The sequence below is a fragment of the Parasteatoda tepidariorum genome, chromosome 9, assembly GCF_043381705.1.
Source record: "Parasteatoda tepidariorum isolate YZ-2023 chromosome 9, CAS_Ptep_4.0, whole genome shotgun sequence".
Classification (NCBI taxonomy): Eukaryota; Metazoa; Arthropoda; class Arachnida; order Araneae; family Theridiidae; genus Parasteatoda; species Parasteatoda tepidariorum.
This window is the reverse complement of record NC_092212.1, coordinates 23,407,913-23,429,657: the sequence shown is the minus strand read 5'-3', so window position 1 is coordinate 23,429,657 and position 21,745 is coordinate 23,407,913. Positions and strand designations below refer to the sequence as shown.

The 21,745-nt window shown below is 31.1% G+C and overlaps 2 protein-coding genes across 4 annotated transcripts in view; both read right to left on the bottom strand.

Annotated features, from left to right (window-relative positions):
- The window catches only part of LOC107443963 (alpha-tocopherol transfer protein-like), a 22,348-nt gene extending 2,577 nt beyond the window's left edge, over window positions 1–19,771 (bottom strand). Inside the window, exons 1-5 of one of the 3 annotated variants that reach the window (XM_043054632.2) lie at window positions 19,570–19,771; window positions 12,223–12,408; window positions 8,584–8,832; window positions 1,636–1,829; window positions 174–284 (exon numbers count right to left, since the gene is read on the bottom strand). In XM_043054632.2, the coding sequence (XP_042910566.1) occupies window positions 174–284; window positions 1,636–1,829; window positions 8,584–8,832; window positions 12,223–12,382 (714 nt within the window). In that variant the 5' untranslated portion in view covers window positions 12,383–12,408; window positions 19,570–19,771. The other 2 variants (XM_043054633.2, XM_071185269.1) reach the window with 2 other exon arrangements.
- LOC107454778 (clavesin-2) overlaps window positions 1–21,745 on the bottom strand; it is a 356,878-nt gene that overhangs the window by 300,595 nt on the left and 34,538 nt on the right. The gene's annotated exons all lie outside the window — the stretch shown is intronic.

Genomic DNA, 21,745 nt, shown 5'->3' with positions numbered 1-21,745 from the left:
ATGTTGCCGGGGCTGGTCTCAAACTCCTGGACTCAAGTGATCTGATGTATTTTCATATATATATATATATGTATTATTTTTATTAGGTGAGGTTTCAAGAGCAGTATGACTGAGCTCAGTTTCAAGTCAGACACTGCATGCACAAAATCAACAGATATCAAAAATATATTTACCCTTTTTTTAATCTTTTCTGAGAGAAATAACTTTAAAATGTTGAATATGTATGAAAAGAAGATTGATTCGTTCGTTATATGAATCCCCGCAAACCTGATAGGTAAGGAATTCTGAAAAAGAAAAAGAAAAAAAAAAAAACATATATTACATTTTCCGATATTGTGTAATAATAAACATTTCCATCGAGTTCGAAACAGGCCGAAGATTTAAAAAAGAATAGAAAAACAATTAAAGAAATATGGAATGAGGTAGAAAGAAATTCTATCATGCTTATTAAACATGGTATTTATTCTGACCTAGTTTCAAAAGTAGTTACAAAGCTCGTCAACAGATGATGCTGCACTAACTTAATACTCATTAACCAATGAGTTTAAATTGACCACTATTTAAAGCAACAGCAAAGTGCAGTCTGAGGGCAAGCAACTTCTGTGCAATTATTTTGAGTTGAAAGAGGCTGGCACGCTACAGAAAACTAAGCGTCGTAGTTTTTGCAATCATCAGTGACATCTCTTGAAATAATTTTTAACTAATAATGAAATTTGTAAGGTTAAAATTTCCCTTTCTTAGCTGAATACAGAATCTTATTCCTATTTTTTAACTACTTTTACGAATCATTAATTATATTTGGGACAGAGCGAAAATTTCATCAGTGAGCTTTGAATTCTGAACCCATTGTGAACATGCCTGAAAGTGAGACAGGAAAATGAAAAAACTGGTAGTAGAACTCTTTAAATTACGAATAATTTTCGGGAGGAGTAAATCTATTCTTAAGAATAATCAATTCACTGTTCTTACTATTTTATTAGGGAAGAAGTAATTCAATATATAAATTTTATCAGTTAAAGAAATTTGGTAATTATAGATATTTTATTTTTCCCCAAAAAAGCTAAAAATGAAATTTATTTCGTACCAGTTTCACTCTTTTCCTTCTTGATATCTGGACTTTCCTCCCTGAACGTGAATAAAAAAATAGACTTAGCTAATAATACGTGACATTAGAACGATCCAATTACTTGTAAAGCAGTATTCTATATAAAGTGATTAAATCGATTGCTAATCTATATTCGAGGTGCCAAGTATGTCGCCAGCATTGGCGGTGCTGTTTCATTTATGGCGACTTGGTTTTACTGCACACCTTGTTATATTACGTTATGTTTTCATCTTATATCTTTGTTACGTTTTAGTATTTATGTATGTTATTTATGATATAAGTATTCTTTATTAATTTGTTTCTTAAAAGTTATTTTAATTCGCAGGGCGTTGCGCGTAAACACCAAATGCCACTGAAAAAAAATTGCCAATTTTCGCCAACAGTCATCTCGAAATATCTTTTTTTCTTTACTGGAATACATAATACAAATAATAGACATGAGAAATGAATTGAGGCAATAATGCTGAAAGTAAATAAAGTTTAATGAAATAAAAATTTATGTTAGTTTTTTTTCGTAAAAATTTACTTACTCTGAGACCTTTACCGAATAACTGTAAATATCTTGGTGTTAATGCACGCATATGTTTTAAAGAGACGTTTTTGGCATCAATTATAAGTCGTAAACCACATACTTGAGTAGCTGGATCTTCTATACACTGCAACAACATAAACGTAGCTACTGAAATAGCAACTGGTACTGGAATTTTATCTGGATCCCACTTACCTATAGGTAACAGAAACGAAATTTACATTTTCCCGTAAACTTAAAAGGAGTCTATATTCGGAAAAGCAATATTTTTTAAGTTGATTAAAATTACAACTAATATTTCTCAAATGTAGTTAATTAATTTATTTTTCATGTTGTGATTAGAAGTTATGGTTAATTTCGAAATATAGTTATAATACTAATGTAATACTTTTAGTCGGCATATTTTCTGCAGAATTCAATTTACACTCACTCTTAAATTTGGGTACTTGCATTTCAAGAAGGAGATCACAGATACCCTCACATGTGACCTTGATATTTTATAAACAAAATGGTGTGTTAAAATTGAGCTAAGTTTTTCGACATAAGTTCTAATGTTAATAAGTTTAAAGTTAATTAACACTAGGTTTACGGGACGCGTCATTTTGACGCATTTCGAATTTTATAAGGAAAATTACACAACCCGTTTGCATTTTTATTTTATCTCTTGTAATGACTATTATCAATTGATCGAGGTAAATGTTTATTGAAGTCTATTTTCTTCAAAAGCGTTGAAATGTTGAAATTCTCTTTGTGGTATACCTATCTCGACGAATATGCGTCAATTTGACGCGATCGTAATTTAGACAAAATTTTGAGTAAAGATGCAAACATAACATCAATAATAAATGGGAATGTACCGACAATACTTCGATCCGTTATTGTTATCTCAAATGAAACAAGCGATAAACAACTGCTGCCGATAAGCAATAATAGAAAAAACAAACGCAGAATGTCAGTTGATGTCAGAGTGTCAGATTTTGAAGGTTTCAGTTGCTTAGTTTGAGTATTTAAAAATAAAATACTAGAATATTTCATAAATATGTATCTCATATTTTTTCTTATGGTATATAATTACATTGCTTTCTAAGTGCAGAGACGCCAACTGTTCCAGACACGCCAAAATAATTTTATTTAAAATAGCTGTAAATAACTACTAAGTAAATTTTACAAATTTAAAGTGGTGAATTGTATAGGCCTACGAATTATTTAGAAATAGTGGTGGATAAAAATCTACAAAATTGAATTTATTAAATTAAGAATCACAATTGATAAACTACCACTGTAAAATACATATTTGCTGTCCGGAGCAATTGGGCATTTCTGTAAGTGCTGTTATATGTATTCGTTCATGCGTCAAATTGACGCGTGTTCGTAGAGATAGGTACATATAAGAAATGTCGGTAAAGCTAGTGTTAAATATAGCACATTGAATATGTTGATAGTTCTTCCTCGTCTACGTCTTCTATTTAACTTAGACTTATTATTTGTTTATGTATTTTATTGTAATAGTTATATATTTTTGCCTTGTGTACCTGGCAACTTCGATGCATAATTAGATTGTTTATGTTCTTCACGGCTTGGTGTGTGTTTCTGTGTTAAGTAAGAAATATATAGTGAAAGAATTGAAATCTTTGTGATAGAATATAGAATTTTTTACTTAAGAGAGTTGAAACTTGACGGGCTTGGCTTACTCGAAATAAAATGGAAAGAACAGTTGCTAACGTAAGCAAATGTCACGTTTTAACAACCAATCAAGATAGAGATATCCACACTACGCGTCACTTGCAGCTGTCCCATCATCAAAAGTAAAATTGAAATACAGAAAGGAATCCGTAAAATTTGGCGCAGAATAAAAAAAAATATTTTACAAGATTCTTCTATTATGCCTTTTTTGACAGCAAGTATTTAACCCGTTTTGTCCCGAATTTATAAATTGAAACGATACAAAAAGTGGTTTTATGGAAAGAGTGGCATAATATATTATCGAAATTAATTGTTTTCTCTACTGTTAGGGCTTTCAAAAAGTCTTTGATAAATATAAAAGTACTTACTCATACTCATATGTGATGGTTATCTTAGCATCAGCCCCGCTAGGGGCTCTAACTAATTCATCTGAGTATATAACAAATAATAAATCGCCGAAGCGCAACTGAAAGGTGAAAGTATAAAAGTACATCATCATCGAAATATAACTGGGCGCCTGGGGCCGTTAGCGGCCTTTTTCCCATTCATCTTGTATTTAATCTTTAAGGTGGTTCTTTCTGGTAATTGGAATAAAAGGAAATCAAATATTTTGTATTTTAGTTAAAATTATGTCACTACAAAAATGAGCTGCAATCGGCCTGAGGTTTATGAGTATAAAAGTACTTGCTCTTTATAATTCTAGATCTAATCAGAAATAACTAANCGAAATGTAGTGATTACAAGTTATTGTTAATTTCGAAATGTAGTGATTACAAGTTATAGTTAATTTCGAAATGTAGTTACAGTACTAATGCAATACTTTCAGTCAGCATATTTTCTGCAGAATTCAATTTACGCTCACGCTTAAAATTGAGTACTTGCATTTCAAGAAGGTGATCACAGATACCCACACATATGATCTTGATCTTTTATAACAAAATGGTGTGTTAAAGTTTAGCTAAGTTTCTCGACATAAGTTCGAATGTTAACAAGCTTAAAGTTAATTAAATACAGCACCGTATCTCACATTGAATATGTTGAAATACAGGGTCTTTATAATTAAAGCTCCACCTTGAAATGGCTATAAAAATAAAACTACCCGACCAAATGTCATCAAACTTGGTAAATGTCTATAAGAGGTCATGGGATTTTAGTTCCCGCAAAAAAAAGTTCAAAAATTCACCACCAGCGGAGAATGGCGCTGTATGCAATAGTGTTAAACACATGTGAAATATGCAAATTTGTTTTATACGTGACTTTGCAGTTATAAAAGTGAGGCTCCTTGTCTGAGCTGTCAGTGATCTGAGTCGACAATGTCTGTTACCATGCAAGACCGTGCTTTGCTCGTGAAATGTTACTATGAATGCGACGGCAATGAACGGAGGGCTTTACAAAAGTTCCGTACTGTAAGAGGAAAACGCCGAGGTCCAATGACATCGCAAGGTTTATGGAAAATGATGGCAAAATTTCAAGCCACAGGTTTGTTATCTGTTGCACCTGGTCGTGGACGAAAATCTGTGTCTGTGGAAACCAAGGAGGCTGTTTGCATTAGCAGTAGAGGAAGCAGCAATGGACACCAGACAGGGGACGTGCAGCGTAATTGCTGTTGCACGTCGACTCGACTTACCATTGAGTACGGTGTACAAAATCGTTCGGAAAGTGTTGCAGTACTACCCTTACAAAATCAAACTTGTTCAACAACTTCAACCTAGAGATCCGGCTTTAAAAGAAACATTTGCTTTAAGTTTTCTGGCTCGGATGGAGGTGGACATCAATTGGCCATGGAACATTATGAGGACATATGAGGCACATTTTTACTTAAATGGGGATGTCAACACCCATAACTGCAGGATTTGGGTCAAGGAAATCCCTCATGTTATCCACGAAGTTCCATTACATTCGCCTAAAGTCACCGTTTTGTGCGGTATGACAGCAAATTTCATAATTGGACCTTTTTTCTTTGAAGAGCCATCGGCAGCTGCGCCCGTGACATGCACTGTGACTGCTGCTCGCTTAGATGCTCAGATGTTTCGTGATACCTGAACTTCAGCAACGGGGCATTTTAGCCATCACTATCTTTGTACAGGACGGAGCTCCACCTCACATTGGTAGGTGTGTCAAACAGTTACTGCAGCAACATTTCACGAATGATCTTATTGTAGCCCGAAACTTCCCTATTTCTTGACCACTCCGATCACCAGACCTCAACACCTGTGACTTCTGGCTGTGGGGTTATCTCAAAGCCATTGTTTATGGTGATAACATAACCAATTTAGTGGAATTGAAGAATGCGATACACAGACATGTCGGTAACATTTCTCCAGACATGCTAAGAAGTGCTGTTGAGAATGCAATATTGCGATTTGATGCCACATTGAGCATGCTTTGTAGCAACAATAAAAGTGTTTGCAACTGATGTTTTCTCTGTTATTTCGTTTAACCTTATTGCATACAGCGCCATTCACCCCTGGTGGTGAATTTTTAAACTATTTTTTTTTTTTTTTTTTTTTTTTTTTTTTTTTTTTTTTTTTGCGGGAACTAAAATCCCATAACCTCTTATAGACATTTAATAAGTTTGATGACATTTGGTGGGATAGTTTTATTTTTATAGCCATTTCAAAGTGGAACTTTAATTATAAAGACCCTGTATAATTATTTTTTGTCTACGTCTTTCATTTAACTTAGATTTATTATTTGTTTATGTATTTTATTGTAACCGTGATTTTTTTTGTCTTGTGTAACTGTCAAATTCGATGCATACTTAGATTGTTTATGTTCTACACGGCTTCGTGTCTGTTTTTGTGATAAGTAGGAAATATATAGTGAAAGAATTGAAATCTTTGTGATAAAATATAGAATTTTTTACTTATGAGAGTTGATATTTGACGGGCTTTGCTTACTCGAAATAGAAAGGAAAGAACAGTTGCTAACGTAAACAAATGTTAACTTAAACATTCCAACAACCAATCAAGATAAAAATACCCACACTACAGCTATCCCATTATTAAAAGTAAAATTGAAATACAGAACAGAATCCGTAAAATTTGGCGCAGAATAAAAAAAAAATATTTTACAAAATTCTTCGATTACGCCTTTCTTGACAGCAAGTATTTAATTCAAAAATTCTAGAAAATTATCGAACATTAATAATTCTGTAAAGCATTAATTTAACTATAGAATAAGTTTATTACATCAGGTACATTCTCACTGCATCTTCTGATGGACTCGCGTAACCAATCATATTAGAATGACCCTGGTAAACTTTTAATGTTATTCTTCTTTTCTTCTGTTTTTTTCTTCTTTTTCTTCTTCTGTTTAACTTTTTTTTCTTCTGTTACATGAGATTTTTGTACGGTTCTTACATGTTTTTGAATCACTGATTTTAAATTTTCTATCGGTTTCTCTCTAAGAGCTACAGTTTTTATACAATTCAATAATATATTCCTAACAAGAAATTTTTTAAATTCGTTCGAATGAATACTAAGTGTCTCCATTTCTCTGCTGCGTAAGGCATGGTGGGAAGAATTCGATAAAACATTACAGTTTCTGATGCAGTACATTTAGGCAGGGTGCGTACCAGTCCCGAAACTTTTCGTGACCATTATTCCAAATTTAATGAATCTCTAGGATTTTTGAGATGACTAAATTTTAAGGCAATAGTTTACCTACGATTCTGATATTGAGGGATAGGAATTTGTTTTTCGGTATTTACATACTTGCATTCGAAATTGTTTTATAGATGAAATTCATTTTCTTTCCATTTTGTTAAAAATAATTATTAAGGAAAAACCTGGATTTTAAAATTGTTCGATTAACCCTTTCGCGCCTACAGTCACAAATGCGTGCCAGCATAAAACCGTATCAATCAGGGTAAAGAGATTAAAACTGGTAACCAAAGTAGTTCATTAGCAGTTTATTTGTGGGTGGGGTTATAATTGTTTGATTTATTTAATTCACTATTACTTTAGTTCAAAAAAATTTTATTTTGTTATACTTCGAACCAACATTTTATTGATTATATGTATGATTAAACTGACAATAATTAAAGCAAAAGGAAAGTAAGTCTGTCAAATTAGCAACGCCTACATTTAAGCTACCGTTTTTTATTTATTTACATCCTGATTCTGATTTTGTACGAATGCTTTTATGAATCACCCGTCCCCAAAGGGATAATGGCATGAAAACGTGGTTATTGCTCTGATTGTGTAAGATGTTGTTGACAAACCTTACAGTCAATGAACTTATTTAAGCAAGCAATTAATTTTTAATTAACTCAAAAATACGCTAGTGTACGAACTCGATTCTGTTCCTCGTTCTATTAAATAGAATCTTGGTGACAATAATTACGTTTGTTTTGAGAAAAGAAACTCCCATTTACTGTGTTGCCAACTTGCTTCGCTTTTTAAAATAAAAATTTTCTAGTCGCAACGTAATTAAGTTACTCGTAATTTAGTAATTTTTATTTTAAGTAATTTTTCAATCACAACATATCAAAAATTTAAAGTAGCATATGGATTTCTCTTAATTGCTTCTTTTAATTTCCATTATTATTATTTACTCAAGCAAGGTGCTTGAATTCCTTTAACAGTCACCACATTGATTGATAACCATAAAGATCTACTACTAATATAAAAAAGAAACATGATGGATGGGATAGGGGCCGCTGAGTGGCCCAGGTGCACACTACGTTTCCGGGATGCGTCATTTTGACGCATTTCGAATTTTATAAACGAATTAAAAGAACACCATTTTTAACAGAACAGAATTATTAAAAGAAACAGAAATATTAAAAGAACACCATTTTTTAAAGCTTCAGGCATGATCTTTCAAACTATAACAAAAGTTTTACCATGCAAAATCTTCCAAAACATCAACTAATAAAAGAAAGATTGTTACAATTATTTTGTCCTGTACATATAGTTATTTTATATAATTTTTTATAATCGGCGCTGATCAGTCGACCCGATTCTGAGTTTACAACTGTCAGTGTTTAACTCCCTTGTAATTTTGAACCCAACACAGAAAACAAGGGAACTCCTGGTTCAAACATAGGCACAAAATAGCCTTCGTGATGAACTTTTTGTAACAATAACATTTCTGTTACATGGAGAGGAAAACCGAGTCTGTTAGCAGAATTCGTAACAACCAGCCACCGCTGGGATTCGAACCTGGGGTACCTCATTGGTAGATGAATGCTCTATCTCCAGAGCCACAGCGACTTTTACCTGTTGATAAAGAAAGAAGTGAATGACTACTTGTGTCTTACCAATACTATAAAACAATATAATGGATCCATTTTTGTCTCGATACGGAAATGCACCACAACACGAGGCTTCTTCCTGTGCGGTTTTTATGCTCTCAAGATCTATTTCTGGTGGATAGATTTCCGGATAATCTCTTTTAAGAGCGTAAAAACGGAGTAACAGTTCCCCAGCTCTCTTCACATCGAATTTTCTAGCTCTTAAAAGTTGTAGTAGGTAAGCATCATCAATCCAAACATTCAATTCCTTATGTTCTAAAAATAAAATTTAACTTCTTCAGGGTGACCACCATTTATACAGGATGTCTGAAATGTATGGAAATTTAACCTAAGAGGGAAGAAAGGGGTCGAGCTTGGTGTCATTAGACACGTTATTTAAGAAATCAAGCAGGTTTATATATTTTTCTCTGGATATCTCTATTTTCGCCAATTTATACGTTATGTTCATTGTGCAATTGCATTGTTACTTTGGATTTTAAAAAAATGCAACAACCTATATGTAAATGAGGTGTACTTTTTTCTAAAAAATATTCATCTGCAATAAAAAGTAGGACGACCAACACACGTGATGACAAGGTTTTGGAATATAGATTAACACCATTATGAAAATCTTTGGGTGGGGGAAGTCATGGGTTTGTAAATTTTTAATCTAGCACGTATTTTACGATATGTTTGGCAGTTTCCATAAATTTTTAGACACCCTGTCAAATATGTTCTATATGTATGTTGAAATTAAATTAATTGTGTTTAGTGGTATACACAAATCGTACAAATCTCGTTTGTTTAACTTTAATAGTTAAATTATAAATACATTACCCTTGCTACCACTAGGAAAATATTTACAGAAATAACGAAGAATCTTTAGCAGTTGGGGTCGCTGGACGAGTACAATGATTGATTGTAAGTAAATGATTTCATTCTTGAAATATTTTTTCGAATCGGAAGCGATTCGCGTTTATCATAATAAATTAATATGGCTGCCATTTTATAGGCTTTTTGGAAAAATTTCTTCTAGTGGTAGCTAAGTTTATGATTTAATGTATTACTCTTTCTTTCGTAAATTTGATTTAAGGCTATTTTACACACCGCTCCTTCTAAACTATTCGTGAGCTTACATGAAAAGTCGCTTTGTTCAGTCTCTTCCTATGTGAAGCTTTCAAAATATTTGCAAAATAACCAATGATTCTGAAATTTTAAATTGTCTATCACTCAATAAAATATTTTTCAAAAAGCGTTGTAGTTGGCAGCCCTGATTTACAAGTAAAATAAACATTTCTAGTTAAAATTTAGAGAGTGGAATATTTAAATCTTAAAGTGGTAGTCAAAATTTGAAAATAGTCTAAACACTGCCAACTTTGACGCATTTGCATACCTGCCAACTTTTACGCATTTGGCGTAAAATTTCATTTTTATATTTAAAATGGTAGTAAATATATACTATTTTTTCCTTTATAAACTTAATTTTTAAATGATTTTGATCGCCACTATTCTTTAAAAAAATTAAGCATATCTTTTAATATGTGCGACTAACAAGTTCGTCAGCTTAAGCTGTTTCAAATACAACTTATATTTTTTGATTAAAATTGAAATTTTAATACCACTGGGAAAACTCATAACGGAAGGGATTAAGAGTTGGCAGGTATGCATTTGGCGTAAAATTTTATTTCTATATTTAAAGTGGTAGTAAAATGTTTGCTTTCTATACATTCCTTGCATTTATAAACTCAATTTATAATTTTTTTTACCACCACTAATTTTTAAAAAATCATATATTTAAATATGCATTACTGTTGCGGAGAACCGTATATCTTATTCAAAATACAGCATTTGTTACTGCCTAAAATTGTAATTTAATATCCATTTTACTACTGGGGAAAAGCATCCTCGAAAGGATAAAAAGTTGGCAGGTATGTAGTAGTCTTGGATTGGTTAAGCTTTCTTAACCGGTTTTCATCGGTTAAAGGATGTGCATAAGAAAAATTCGTCAGTTGGAATCTAACAAATTGTTCTTACTTATATCCTTCATTTTTTAATGAAGTATATAATTCAACTGATATATAATTCAACTGATGAAGTATATAATTCAACTGATAATATGACCGGAGTATTTTCGTAATAAAGTAATTATTCTGGTTGGTAGTTACGAACAAATATATTTAAATTAAGAATTTAATCAATTAATTAATGTACTTACACTTTTTTTATGGTTTACGTTCGATACCGAAAAACAATATTTATCAAGAAAGCCAATAAACGTGTAGTGAACGATAAGTACATGCACAATACCTCATGCTCACTTGAAAATTTTTTTAATTGATTAAATGTGCATTACAAACTATTTGTTGGAACACGCCTTAATTTTCTACATAGTTGCAGCCATTGTCAAATTTCAACAATCTGGATTCAAGGTTTTGTATTCCACAGTAATAAAACTTTACAGCCTGTTGTCGGAACCGTATTTCAATTTCACCTTTGATCTCATCATCGCCGTGAAAGTTTTCCTTCGCACGATGCTTTTTCAGGTAAAGGAATAAGTTAATGGTCCGAGCAGTATGACAGACGGATAAAAATTTCCCAGTTAAGACTTTTGCGTAATACTTCGAGGGAAAAATTTTATAACCGTCATTGAAAATCCAACCCAATACTTTGGGTTTACGACTACTAATGTTCAACTTCATAGCCTTGTAATTTTGAACCTAAGCCAGATGGCCAGAACTCAAGGGAACTCCTGGATGAAGTATTGGGATAACCAACGCCTCCTGTAACTGAAAGCCTCCACACGGTTTTACATAGGTAGTCCGATCAGACCACTGTGAAGGACATCCACTTTCCGAACGAGTCACTTAATACAAAATCTAGTTAAAATAAGAAAGTGGTAGTAAATATATGACTAAAAATTTATTTTATTTATGAATATTATTGGTTTGCCTCATTCACTTGTCAACCACTACAGATTCAATTCTCAAACATATATTTCTCTCAAATACTTTTATAAAAGGTTTTGGGTTCATGCGCACAACTGTTTCACTTTTTAAACAGTCTGCGCGGACTACTTATAAAAGACCGTCTGGAGGCTTTATGATGTAGGAGGTGATGAACAAACCCGCATTTGCGTTACATGGAGAGGAAAACCAGGCTTCCACTGTTAGCCTGATGTCAAGGGAAATCTAACCCATGATCCGTCTACCACTGAGAATATTTTATGTCAGCAGTTTGGTCGGTGCAGGCCGAATGCGGAATTCGTATCGACCAGCCATCGCTGGGATTCGAACCCGGTTCACCTCATTCGGCTCTCGAGGTAAAATTGAAAAATTCAAAGTTACAGTCCGCATTGAAATCGGACTCTCAAAAACTTTTGTTTTGCTGAAATTATCTTTATTTTTTGAAACCACCTCGTATAAAAAGTCGGAAAAAAGAAGAAACAAGGAAAGGAAATAAAATGATTCTAGCTGGTACGCAGGAATAATTAAACATCAATTGAAACCAAGATTTTTTTTAACAGTTATAACTTATACTATATCGGACTGTTTTTTTCTTGCTTTCCTATCTTTTAATTTGTAAATCCTCACGCGCATAAATTTTGTCTTCATTTTTGACAAGAATTCTAAATACACTTAAAAAATTTCAGAAAAAAAATGCTCTTACTGGCTATGACTTTCCTAAGTTCTGATATGGCTTGACTACGAGTTTCTTCAGATTCCTTCAATTCATCTTTGGCTAATTTTACCATCCAGTCAGTCAGATGTCCCATTTGGTATGGAAAAAATCCCTTCCGCTTCATCTGATGATCGTAATCGCTTCCCATTTTTCGCAAGTTTTGTCTTCAATATTCTAGAAAAAAACTTAAATATCTGATTTTTTTTCAAAATTTGAACTATTTGAACTCAGGAACTATTTGACCGATTTCGTCCAAATTTAGCATTCAGCAGAAAAATTACATTTTTTAAAATGATGTGAAAGTTTTATATTTTACAATTCCAATTTCTTAATACCATTTTTAAATAAAAGAATAAATAATCGATAAAAGTTTGCTTCATTTTTTTTGCATTGAATTATCTTGTCAAATCGAAGTTCTAGGTTGATTTTAAAGCTATAGTCAGCCTTTATCTCAAAGACCAGCAAGGTTTATAAATTATTAGCAATTAAGCCATGCAAGCTTGAAACAATGTTAAATTTAACTAGGCAAGTTTACTTGCGATGAGATTCATATGAAGCTTGCATAAACAACCCTTTCATATCTAATTTGAATTTACCTTTCTAAAAACGAGGAAGAATCATCGAAGGGAAAAAAGCATTCTCAATCTGGTTGATAAATTCTTCTTCTCAAGGTTTATTTTAGATTTTATGGCAATCACTGAAACAAGGATTATTTGCCCAAGATTATATATATTAGCACGTTAAAAGTGGAGCTTGGCCTGATTATGAAGTTTTGAACGCAAACTTGATGTTGGATTTGAGAGCCTGAGCAAAGCCAGAATGAACAGAAAAAGGCAAAAACAAGGCTTACAGTAAAAACCAACTAAAAGTGATTTTTGTAATGTTTTTTTGCATACCGATCTTTAATAAAATATTTAATAAGTTTAACACTAGGCTTACAGACGTTTCTTATATACCTATCTCTACGAACGCGCGTCAATTTGACGCATGAACAAATACATATAACAGCACTTACAGAGATGCCAACTTGCTCGAGACAGCAAATATATATTTTAAAGTGGTAGTTTATCAATTGTAACTCTTGGTTTAATAAATTCAATGTAGTAAATTTTTATCCACCACTATTTCTAAATAATTCGTGGGCTTACATAATTCACCACTTTATGTATGCAAAATTTTTCGTAGTAGTTATTTACAGTTTTTTAAAATTATTTTGGCTCGTCCGGAGCTTTTGGCATCTCTGCACTTAGAAAATAATGTAATTATATACTATAAGAAAAAAAGTGAAAATATGAGATATATATTTAAGAAATATTCTAGTATTTTATTTTTCAATACTCGAACTAAGCAACTGAAACCTTCAAAATCTGAGATCAATTAACATTCTGTGTTTGTTCTTTCGATTATTGCTTATCGGCAACAGTTGTTTATCACCTGTCTCATTTGAGATAACGATATCTGATAACGGATAGAAGTATTGTCGGTACATTCCTATTTATTACTGATGTGATGTTTGCATGTTTAGTCAAAATTACAATCGCATCAAATTGACGCATATCCGTAGAGATAGGTATACCACAAAGAGAATTTCAATATTTCAACGCTTTTGAAGAAAATAGACTTCATTATATATTTACCTCGATCAATGGATAAAAGTCATTACAAGAGATAAAATAAAAATGCAAACGGGTTTTGTAATTTTCCTTATAAAATTCGAAATCCATCAAAATGCGTCAATGTTAAAATAACATTAATTAGTAAACCATTTCTATGCCAACCAAATGAAAATGAAACAAACGTTTGTTATAAGGTTGACTGATATCTGGATTTGAATAAACGTATTTTATAAGCGCGGCAAAAAATTTTCAATTACTTACAAAATTCTTAATCAATGGGAAATTTGAAAAAAGCAAAATAAACATTAAGGGGCCAAGCTTGCGACCGCTCTTCCAACAAAACTATTGGGATCATATTTTCTATACGGCGATGACCCCTACATTTCGGGGGTCAAAATTCATAATCCGTCAGAAAAAATGCATGTTTATTTGAGAAAGTATGTTTTTATGTCTGGTATGTTCGAAGCTGAAAATATTGTCTACACTTACTAATTATATTATTGACCATATTAGAGTCCACCCCATGGAAGTATTAGTCCTACTATAGGACAATCATTAATTCAAACGTTATTCAGGGTTGTTTTGTTATTTTTTGCATGCTGTACATCCAAATCATGAAGATATCTTATAAAAGGGAGCAAATTTTTCAATTAGTTTTTCCATTTTTAAATTAATTAGCTTTTAGCAACTGTTCTTATAAGTATAGCTTTAAAAGGTGTGGAACTAAACTCAATAATTAGTTTTAAAGTTATCTTACATCACGAAAAATAACTAAATAATTGTTTACGCATTAAAGTTGCGTGGCAAAAATCTTAATNTATATATATATATCGCTAATGGGCTGCATTAGCGGCACAACTCAAAAAATCATGTTTTGAGATAAGTGGGTTTAAAGTTTTCATTGATAAGGAAAACGCATACGAAATGCTTTAGTATGCTTAAACGGAGATTACCTTCAAGTTGAATTATGGGTTGTGCTAGTATTGCTGCTGAAAAGAATGTGTATTTTCATATTTACACCTGTTTTTAGTCCAAAACGCGTGTTTTTTTAGTTGGTTTAACCTTTTTAGTTGTGCCACAATTGCAGCGCATGAGCGATATAATAATTAATAATCTATATATATAATAATGCATAATTTTTTTTCACAGTTAATTGAAGAAAACTTTGGATTGATTTACTTCCGATTTTATAGTAATTGCAACTTAAAACTATTAATTAATATTTCATCAATTTTATTATAAGAAAATAAATTATACTAATACGTTTTACATTTTAGTTAAAAAATAATATTTTATGTTTGAAAATATTTCATTTTACAATTAAAATTAATAAAGTACATACCTAGTAAGAATAGTTAAAATATACATAGACAGTCAAAGTATAAATAGATACAAACAGAAAAAGATTTTTGAGACATATAAACAGGTAAAACTTAAAAATTCGAAAACCTTACTTCCATACGAGATGAATCTGGATGTGTCAAAAGGCGTGACAAAACAATTAACACTTTGTTTCATTTAAAGGAAACTATTAAACGAATTTAACAATTATTTAAAACATATTGAAAATTAAAGGAAGGTAAATAATGATTGCATCATTAACTAAATTATTAGTCTCATCTTTAACGATACGACTTGAAGGTCGTAACAAACCTGATTTTCTTACACTTTACATATCTGTTACGTTTTGAAATAAGAATTGGATAGATTTTGTATAATGGAGAGTTAGGTGAAAGCGTTTTGTTTTGTCTCCAAATAACTTTTGACTTATACAATGGAACTCGAGTTTATGTTTTTTTAGAAATATGTTGAAATTTTGTATTTTCTTTTAAGAATATTTTGTTTAATAAAATATAGGAGTGGAAGAAATAAGGTATATTTCTTGCCGTACTCAACAATATCAATTAAGATGCTTGACGACTCCAAAAAAAATGAAGATGCTTTGCTTAGTACAAAAGAAATATAAGCAGAATATTCAACTTGAAATCAGTTGATAAAATGGCTATAATTCAAATTCCAGACTTTAAGTTACTGTTACTTATTTAAATTAACACGTTCACGCCGGGAAAAGTGAAAATACTGGTAGAAGAACTATTTTAATATTAGATAATATTCGGGAGGAGTTAATCTATTCTCAACAATAACAATTCACTGTAAGGAAATTTATAACGGCGAAGAATCAATTCAGTACATAAATTGCATCAGTTAAAAACAACTGGTAGTTATGAATTTTTATTATTCCCGGAAAAAGACTAAAAAATGAAATTTAATTGTTACCAGTTTTTACTCCGGTGCCCCGCCCAATGAGACAATCTAGCGTGACCCACCGGTGGGTCACCCCGGCTTGAACGTGTTAAATTAATTGCACTCTTTTTTTTTTAATTTTAGCCTTTCCTAGCAACGTAACCAAGTTAAGCGTATAAAAGTGATAAGTCCAACCACTATGAAAAGAAACCTTTTTTCATTAACCCTTTCAGGCCGACTGTCACAAATTTGTGCCAGCATAAAACTGTATCAAACAGGGTAAAAAGATAAAACTGGTAATCAAAGTAATTCTTTAGCAGATTATTTGTGGGCGGAGTTATAATTGTTTGATTTATTTAATTCACCATTACTTTGTTCAAAATAAAACTATTTAGTTATACTTTGAATTAACACTGATTATATATATGATTAAATTAACAATAATTAAAGTAAAAGCAAAGTAAACCTGTCAAATTAGCAACGACTACATTTAAGTTACCGTTTTTTTATTTAAGTACATCCTGATTCTGATTTTGTACGAATGCTTTTCTGAATCAACCGTCCCCAAGGGGTTAATGGAATGGAATCATCATGGAATTTTAAGCAGCGCTCGTACTCGGTCTTATTTTATGGTTCCACCGTCATTTCACCCAACGTCATTTCATCCAAACTGTCAAAATGGAAAAAAGGGTGGGGTCGAGCAGGTGTGGTAGTTAAAGATAAGAAAATAATTTTGTTCTTCAGCAATAGGGAAAACAGATGAGGGAAAAGAGTGTATTGAAAATGATGTTAGGGATTTTTAACTGCTTTGGAACACTAATAAGTGTGATGTAAAGGAGCATCAATTAAGGAACTGTTTATTTATTTATTTTCCGTTTCACGTGCTTGATAACATATTCAACATAACAAAAGCGAAATAATTAGCAATATTATTTCACGCAAATTCATTCACAATTTTTATTTCTGATTTTCTTTTTTTCTTTTCTTTTCTTTTTAATGAATCTTTACAATATTTTTAAAACTTTTTTCCTTCACTTATAAACATTGCGGGATTCTCAAGGGGAAACATAATACTAGAAGTTTATATTGTTTTGATAACAACAATATATTTTACAATAATAACATAAAAATGTTTTTGTCTGAATTAATTATAGTTAATAGTTAATTTTTGTGCATTAAAATAAATACAAAAAAATAAATAAAAATAAATAAATAAAACAAATGAGCTCGAACATCATTTACTATTTCAAAAATAGTTTATTTTTCATTTTTCTGCATACTTTAATACATCATTTTTCTGTACAAAATTNAATTTTATAAGATATCACCAGTTTTTTAAATAAAATAACATTAGTTAAAGACATTTTTATTTTATTTACTCAAAATATTTAATTGATATTTATTTATAAAACGAAAATTGAAGTAGTTTTCATTATGCTTATTAAAATAAAGCATCAGCCGGCATTTTCTGACTTTTTTTTTTTTTTTTCAAAATATTTTGACATTTTTTGCTGGCGGTTTTCTTTATAGGGCTCTAAGATTGGAATGATTTGAGATTTAAATTGTTATGGGCAATAATAACAGTGTTAAAAGAAAAAGTTTTTTTTCCCAACAGTTCAAATCATTTTCTTCTCAATCAATACCAACTTTTATTTGTTATTTCCTAAATAGACAACGGCAAAAATTTTAAGTACAATAGTTTAAAATTAAAATGGAATCTTAAAATTTTAGGTGCAAGTAACAAAATGAAAAAATATTTTCGAAAATAAATGTCGATATTTAAAAAAATTAAAAAGCAATTTTAAAATACTAAATGCAACGTAATTATGTTTCTCAATTAGAATATAAAGTATGTTATGAATATAAAAGGGATAAATTCACTTAAACAGCGTTAATACTCTTATCAGAGATTTTACATATTTTTTTAAGACACCTATAAACTTGTCTTTGATTGTATTATTATTATCTTATCAGTATTACAGAAATAAGAGTTAAAGAGTTAATTTACATAGATTCACAATGATTGAAATTTATTAGTTGTATATTTATAATACAGCATGGTAAATATTTTGTTTCGATAAACAAATCTTGATGTTTCTAAAATAAAATTTTAATTTCATTCACTTTTTACAATTATAATATTGGAAGATTTCTAATGGGTACTTTAATTTTAGAAATTGGATAAAGTAAAGCAATCAAACTGCGGGGTGTATAGAAGTAAAAAATAAATATATATTTTACTGAATTACTACAAAAGTATTAAATTGTATGAATTTGATTCTCTAATTTTATTATTAAATAAAACAAAAGACAATGCGAATAAAATGACATATTTTATTAATGAGTAATAATGCTAATAACATATCTTCAGAGAGGAAAATGCTTGCCATAATCATTAGTTTATTGAAATAGATACAATATTTTTTATGAAAATAAGACAAAGCATATCAAACTAATTTTCAATATAGTGATTGAGATATTTTTTTAAAACTAAAAAGGCGAAATTCCACAAAAACAACCAAAAAAAATGAGTAATTTAAAATATAATGAGGCAATTAAATTTTAAAAAAAATCAATGTGAATATATAATGTTAATATGGAAAATAAATAGAAAATTGTCAAATGCATCAGTAAACCAAATATAATGAAAATTAACTCCTTAGGAATGATATAATATGAATGATTATATGGTGAAAATTAACTCCTTAGGAATGAATGAAGGAATAAATTAAAGAATGAGATTTTTTTTAAAGAAACAATATTGTAAAAGATATAGTATGATTCATACACCCAAACGAGCAACAACCTGTAATTATTAGTTTAAAGGTATGAAACATAGTAAAATAAAAAAAATGACGAAAAAAGAAATAACAGGTCAAGAGTAATAGCACTTTACCGTCTAAACTATTCCTCAAAATTACGATTGTTATCCCATATGGCTGGCGACAAAGTAATTCGAAAGCGGCACAGAGGTCGTGGGAAAAAAGAATGCCGCGGGCTGCGTAAAAGATTTTATGAAGCAAACAAAAGTAAACAGGTATAGAGAATATGTAAAATTTAAAAAGGTCTCATAAATTATTTAAAAAAAATTTTACCGATAATTTTTATTAAAAAAATTTTTTTTTACCACCTTCTGTGCCGTTTATTCCCCCCATCTGGCACTGCAGCAATTTTTTCTTTCTTTCAAATTTTAAGGAAGTTAATCGGTATTTAATGGTATAAATGTTTGCCAAGCGCATGTCAAGCAATATAATTTTAGAGCCCTGTTACATAACTATTCCTTATTTTTTAGGTTCAAAAATACTATATTACTAAGACTTATTTTTTAAGGTTTTAGTTACTAATTCAATTTTAAATTACTGTTTTACAATATTGTTTTTAAAATTATTTTTTATTTGAAATCGAAAATTACTTGGTATAGTGCAGTTGATTAAAGATTAGACATAAATTGATATACAATACAAACAAGACTTACCTTTTCACTCGTTTATGCAATAGCAGTATAAATAAGAAAAATTAAATTATTTATTTCAAGGAATAAAAATCATCTCTTAATTGTCCGTTAATAAATTTTGCTGTCAACATTAGCGTTCCTTATTGAAATATAGTTCACATGTTACTCTAGAAGTACATTTTGAAGGAATATAATTATTGCGATCATTTCCTAACGAATGAATCAGTAAAAATATTCTAATATATAGATCAAGGCAAAAAGATGTCACATGGGAGATCACGTGGTTAGATCATAGAAACATAATTAAAACATTAAAATGCGAGAACTAAATTCGGAATCAAAATTCTTATTGAGTTTCTGAAGCATCCTTGAACACAGTTTGTTATTTTATTTCAATAAGATATGACTGTTTGGAGATAAAATTTCGATAAAGTATTTTGCGGTGATATCTTTGTTATTATATTATTTTAAATATTAACTTTTAAGGGAAAAGTAAGTTAAAAATTAAATCGATATAAAAAATTAAATGGATAAAATATTTTGCCATCGTATAAGTTTGATTGATTGATTGATATGTGTGGAATCTCGGCGTTAATCGCGAAGCGCTTCTAACCGATTCAACTATACTGTTTTGGCATTTGGACTAGAGGTCATACGCAGTTCAAAGTTCTAAGTTACGATCAGATAATAAGTCCATGATGCTACGTTAGGTGAAGCATGAGTTGATTCAGTAGTACATCAGTTGGATGGGGAATTCCCCTGGATTAAAGTCCATCGTATAAGTGCTAGATATGTGTACTATATGCATGCAAAATGCGTTAAACATAGTGATAGACTTTTTATTTTTTCTTATATTTCATAACCGTCGTTGAACAGCCGACCCAATTTGTATGGGCTTACTACTACTAATGTTCAATTCCGTAGCCTTGTAATTTTGAACCCAATCCAGAAGACAAGGGAACTCCTGAATCGAGTATTGAGAGATATTTTCGTTCGTGGAGGGCTTTTTGAATGTATAACCGGGGAGAATCTCCCTCGGTTAGCCTGACGGCAATTGAACTTTAACCATGATCCGTCTACCACTGAGGATATTTCACGTCAGCACTGTGGTCGGTGCAAGCCGAATGCGGAATTCATAATAACTGGGATTCGATCCCGGTTCGCCTCATTGGAAGGCGAACACTTTATCCCCTAAGCTATCACGGCTCATGATAGACTTTTTGGATAAAATTGAGGCTTTGTATCATTCAAATTTGCAATAACTTAAGCACATTGACAAGGTGAATAATGATATTGAGCAAGTTAGGCCAGCCTAAACTCGATTGCACATTCAATTAGAGTGATAACATGTTGCAATTTAATTTGTTTTTAGCAAATTTGCACGAAATTTGCACCGTTCAAGATACCGATTTTTAAGGTGCACAATATTATTCCTATTTCTCTTTCAGTACACTCTTTAATCCATAAACTGAAAACAACACATTGAAACCAGAGATAAATAAATAAAAAAACGTACTTTAATTTTTTAAAAACCGAATAATTTTTAATTTGCTAAAATTTGAAGAGCTTAGTGGATGAAACACGTAAGTGCACAGCGCGTAACTCAGAAGTCCTAGCTTCTAAGAATATTTAAATTGGTAGCCAAATAACAATTTAAGTTAAAGGCTTTATTTGTTTATTTTTCAGACACTTAAGAACTTCTCCCAATTAATCCGTTTTGTCCCGACTTCATATATTGAAATAATACAAGAAGTGGTTTTATGGAAAAGGTGGTTTTTCTACTGTTAGGGCATTCAAAAAGTCTTTGATAGATCAAAAAGTACTTGCTGGATGCTGGATATTGGGGTTATCTCGGCGTTTGGCGCGAAGCGCCACTAACCGATTCATCGATTCTGTTTTGTTGTATTCTAGGAGGTCCTATATATCTTTGAAGTTGTAGTATGTTGTAACAACAAGTCAAGTCCTTAAGGAGTAAATCTTTAGTTTTGAAGGGAAAATCATCTTTGGATTGGGGAGATCCCCTTGAGTAGAGTTGTATGATAAAGTTAATAGTATTTTGATAGTATGCAGTCTGAGCATAAAAAGGCGGTAATTGGGCTGAAATTCGAATTATCACTGATTATATCAATATCGAACAATTTATTGAAATCCGATGTGGTGCATGTCTTTGCGTCGCTGTAAAATTTTGTGGTCAATT